This window comes from Alligator sinensis, unplaced genomic scaffold (genome assembly GCF_000455745.1).
Source record: "Alligator sinensis unplaced genomic scaffold, ASM45574v1 scaffold63_1, whole genome shotgun sequence".
In the NCBI taxonomy this organism is placed as follows: Eukaryota; Metazoa; Chordata; order Crocodylia; family Alligatoridae; genus Alligator; species Alligator sinensis.
Genome location: NW_005842811.1, coordinates 638,029 through 642,085, shown reverse-complemented (window position 1 = coordinate 642,085; position 4,057 = coordinate 638,029). Strand labels below are relative to the sequence as shown.

The following is a 4,057-nucleotide window of genomic DNA, read 5'->3' as shown; positions in this document are numbered from 1 at the left end:
GTACTGTGATGAATCTAATGCACCAGAATTTAAGTTTAAAAGCCCAGTTGCAGATGGCTGTTCAGGCGGTCAAAGAAGCGGCTGAGAAAAAGGGACCTGAGACGCCGGTCCAAGATGGCGCCGAGCAAGAGGGAGACCGCGTGGAAGAACCGAAAAAGAAGGGTGGAGCTTCGGAAAAACCCGCGAGAGTTTGGTCGGCAACTCTGCCCATCGACGCAGCGTCGTCGCCGGCAACCCCGCCTAGCGACACAGCGACGCCTCTACTGACCACACCTTCCTGCCGTCGAAGGAGAGAGTTAAGCGGAGGAGTGCATCCACCCCTCCTGCCTAAAGTGATACTAGCAGCAATGACTCCCGCGGCAGCAGTTCAGCCTATAACAACATCAACTCCCGGAAAAAAAGCTTGCCCTGCAGCCACGGTCGACCAGGCAGCTGATGAGCGAGATGTCGTCACCAGTCGCATCCGTGCTTGGACAGAGTTACAGCAGCTATATAAGGAATCTGAGATGAAATCTGATAAAGCTATAATTTCATGGCTAGATCTTATGGCCATGAAATTTAAACGTGATTAAAAATAAGTTTCTTTGTCAGTTAGATCATTAATCTGTTTTATAAGTTTTATTTACAGATCCGGAACTCAGAGTGCGTGGCGAAGAGAAACCCTGAGAGAGATAACATTGTTGAAGGAAGTGAGGGCCTGACGTATGACTTTGCCATGACGCCGCCCTGATCGTGCAGTTCTTCGTTATAAATCTAATTATGTATATATGTATTTGTGTGGGTTATTATTTGATTCGATCTTTAGAGGACGAACTCCTTATGTTGGCAAATTTGATGCTTGCTTGTTTGGCTCGACAAGCCGTAGTGGGAGCCCATGACAACTTGAGCGACGAGCGTGTGGTCTAATTCAGTTGTGCCTTCAACAAGGGGGGATATCCAAATCTAATGTTCTGATTATGTGTTTATATTGATTATTGTTTTAATTGTTCTACAACTCAATTCCAGGACAGCGAATTTTATGTTTGTTTATCTGTTTGTCCGCTTGTTTGCTCGTTGGACGACTCACTACAAGGTTCCTAATATAAATATATAGCATAATTTAGCTGTGCTCTCAGCAAGGGGGGATGTCACAACCCAAAGTTGTGGGTTTTTTTATTCATGTGTGCTTCGGCATCGCTAAATCATGTTCCCGCCAAATTACAGCTCTTTTGCACGGTGGAGTGTTCTGCTGCAACAGAGAACCCGCGTGCAGGAGCTTTTCCCGCCAGTTCTGTAGCTTTCTTTGCAGTGTGCATTTCTTGTTACAGCACAGAAATGCTCGCTGCAAAGAGTTCCCGCCATTCGTATTCTAATTTGTGCCCCACCATTGGCCCGTTCTAAATTATGCACACGTGGCGACTAGCTATTGGCTTGCTAGCCGTACAAAAGGCTTGGGTGGTTTCTGCCCAAATCGGAGAGAGAGAAAGCACGTGGAGTTCGGAAAAGGAGCGTAAAGATCTCTAAGCGCTGCTGGTCCATACGAACCCAGCTTTTTCCTTAAGAAGGCAACAGAGGTTTAATTTGTCGAACCCACGGAGCTTCAACAACTCCGCGGGACTTATTTACTGTCCCCTCGGAGCCTTAACGACTCCGAGGCAACTAACCTCTAGTCTCTCCCCATCGCCGATCGCAGCCCAGACGGATCCCTATCCTAAGGACCCAATTATCGAACCCACGGAGTCTTAACAGCTCCGGGGGTCCTGGGAACCGAGTAACACTCACGGAGATACAGCTGCTCCGTGGGAACGAATTCTTGAGCCCCGCGGAGCCTGATTCACTCCGGAGTCAAGGAACCGAGTGTATTAGAGTCCTCCACCGAGAACTCAATCGGAGCTGAGCCTGGAAAGCTGACCAGCCTACACCGCAACCACCTTGGGTATAAATAAATAATCTTTTCAATCAACCATTACGCCTCCGTGACTGATTCTAGCTAGAGCGTGTCATACCGCACCGCGGTCTTTTCCAACCCCGTGTACCCGGGCTACCGGCCACAGCCTGTGTACACACAAAGACGGGTCCCCGGCTTGCCCCGGCTCGCACATGGCGACCCAAATGGGATCGGGAGAGAGCTCGCACATGGCGATCCAGGCGGGATCGGGAGTCTGCCCGCACAGCCCCCAGGGAAAACCTGTGCCATGCATGCTCTGGCCATGCAGCAGGTTACCCCAGGTGGGGTAGGGGAGGCTGGGGCCTTACCTGGGGTCCTGGGGGCACTGCAGCCACAGCACTCCTGTGGCTGGGAACCTGGCTAGCAGCTGGAGCTTGGCTCTGACTGGTTTGGGCAGTGTGTGCTGCTACCACACGCGCTACCTTACTTTTTTTCCAAGTGTTTTTTTTTTACCCCAGGATCTTGTGGGGGATTTTGATGGGTCTGTGGCACCACACACCGCACAGCCACGCTCATCTGGAATCAGCCACAGAGTGCAAAGACCTGCATACTGTCTGCATTACCCTTAGGAAAATCTTTTATCCTTTCCCTCAGGCAAGCGGAGCCAACCTTTCCTACGATCCTATGGTCCTAAAGTGGTTAGTAAATCCCACAGTTGAGAACCCCTCGCTGCAGATGTCCTGCCTGCAACCATCCCTCAATTAAACCAGGCTCACACAGGGGCTGTGGCTGGGCTCAACTCTGGCAGCACGATGCAGCGTGAGAAGGAACCTGAGATGAACTAGTCCAGCCCCGTCAAAGCTTTACAGGTTAAGACTAGCATGTCACGTTATTCACTGCGTGAGCGCAGGTACAGGCTGCGGCTAGGAGATCTAAGGGAACGGACTGCTGGAGATGTGTACGGTGGACAAGGTGTACAGTGGACACGTATGGTGGACATGTACACTAGATGTGTATGGTAGACATATACAGTGGACAATGTGTATGGTGGATGCATATAGTGAACATGTAGTGGAGAATGTGTATGGTGGATGTGGACGGTGGACAGTGTGTACAGTGGACATGTACCGTGGACAACACATACAATGGACGCGTGCAGTGGACAATGTGTAGGATGGACATGTACACTAGACATGTATGGTAGATATGTACAGTGGATGTGTACAGTGGACAGGCATAGTGAACATGTAGTGGAGAATGCATACAGTGGACGAGTATGATGGATGCGGGCGGTGCGTGCAGTGGACATGTACCATGGACAACACATACAATGGACATGTGTGGTGGACAACGTGTACAGTGGGCGCACGTGGTGGACGAGGATTTATCCCAGAAGCGCTGCGCAGCTCTCCAGCCACGCCTGCCTGCCCACCCACCAGGTTAACAGCTTAGGAGGCCACGTGTGGCAGCACCCTGAGGTGACTCCCAGGAATACGACAGCCTCCTTCCCTGGGAGCTGCACCCGGGAACAGCCGGGCCATGCCGGGGCCTGTGCGCGGAGCGTCTGAGGGGCCGGGAGCGCCGCGCCGGGCCGAAGCGGACGGCCCGCTCCTGGCTAAGCCGCACGAAGCTCTAAGACTCCGCTGCCCAGCCCACAACCTTCCCGCTCCCCGCCCGGGGGCAACTGAACAGAGGGCCCCACCCCTGAGGTCACTCGGGGGAGGAGCCCGGGGCGATCCCAAGGTGGCAGAGGAGAGGGGTGTCCGTTCGAACGCGACGGAACCCTCTCCCGCCCTTGGCTTGGCGAACCCCATCCCCCCCCCTTTGGCGTGAGCAGCTTGGTATTGCCCAAGGCCCTCCTCTCCTCTATTATCCCACGTGCCCATGGTCCTCCACCCTCCGGTGCGCGCGCAGGCCCCGCCCGCCGGAGGCTCCCTCCCACTACGGGCCCCGCCCCCCGCCGTGGTCTTTTCCCCGCTTCCCCTTCCCGAGCAGCCGGTTCGGTGCCGGGTCGGCTCCGAAGATGGCGTCCATCATGGAGGGGCCGCTGAGTAAGTGGACCAACGTGATGAAGGGCTGGCAGTACCGCTGGTTCGTGCTGGACTACAACGCGGGGCTGCTCTCCTACTACACGGTGAGGGGCCGGGAGCCCGTTGGGGGGCGGCGGCGGCGGCGGGCTAAACCCCGGCC

At 54.3% G+C, this 4,057-nt stretch overlaps 1 protein-coding gene across 4 annotated transcripts in view; it reads left to right on the top strand.

Moving 5' to 3' along the window:
• The first annotated feature begins 3,803 nt into the window (after positions 1 to 3,803).
• The window catches only part of OSBPL9 (oxysterol binding protein like 9), a 99,284-nt gene continuing 99,030 nt past the window's right edge, over positions 3,804 to 4,057 (top strand). For 3 of the 4 annotated variants that reach the window (XM_006035184.3, XM_025191354.1, XM_006035183.3), the window contains exon 1: positions 3,805 to 4,001. In XM_006035184.3, coding sequence (XP_006035246.1) covers positions 3,891 to 4,001 — 111 coding nt within the window. In that variant the 5' untranslated portion in view covers positions 3,805 to 3,890. Of the gene's footprint in view, positions 4,002 to 4,057 lie in introns of all 4 variants that reach the window. The other variant, XM_025191355.1, reaches the window with a different exon arrangement.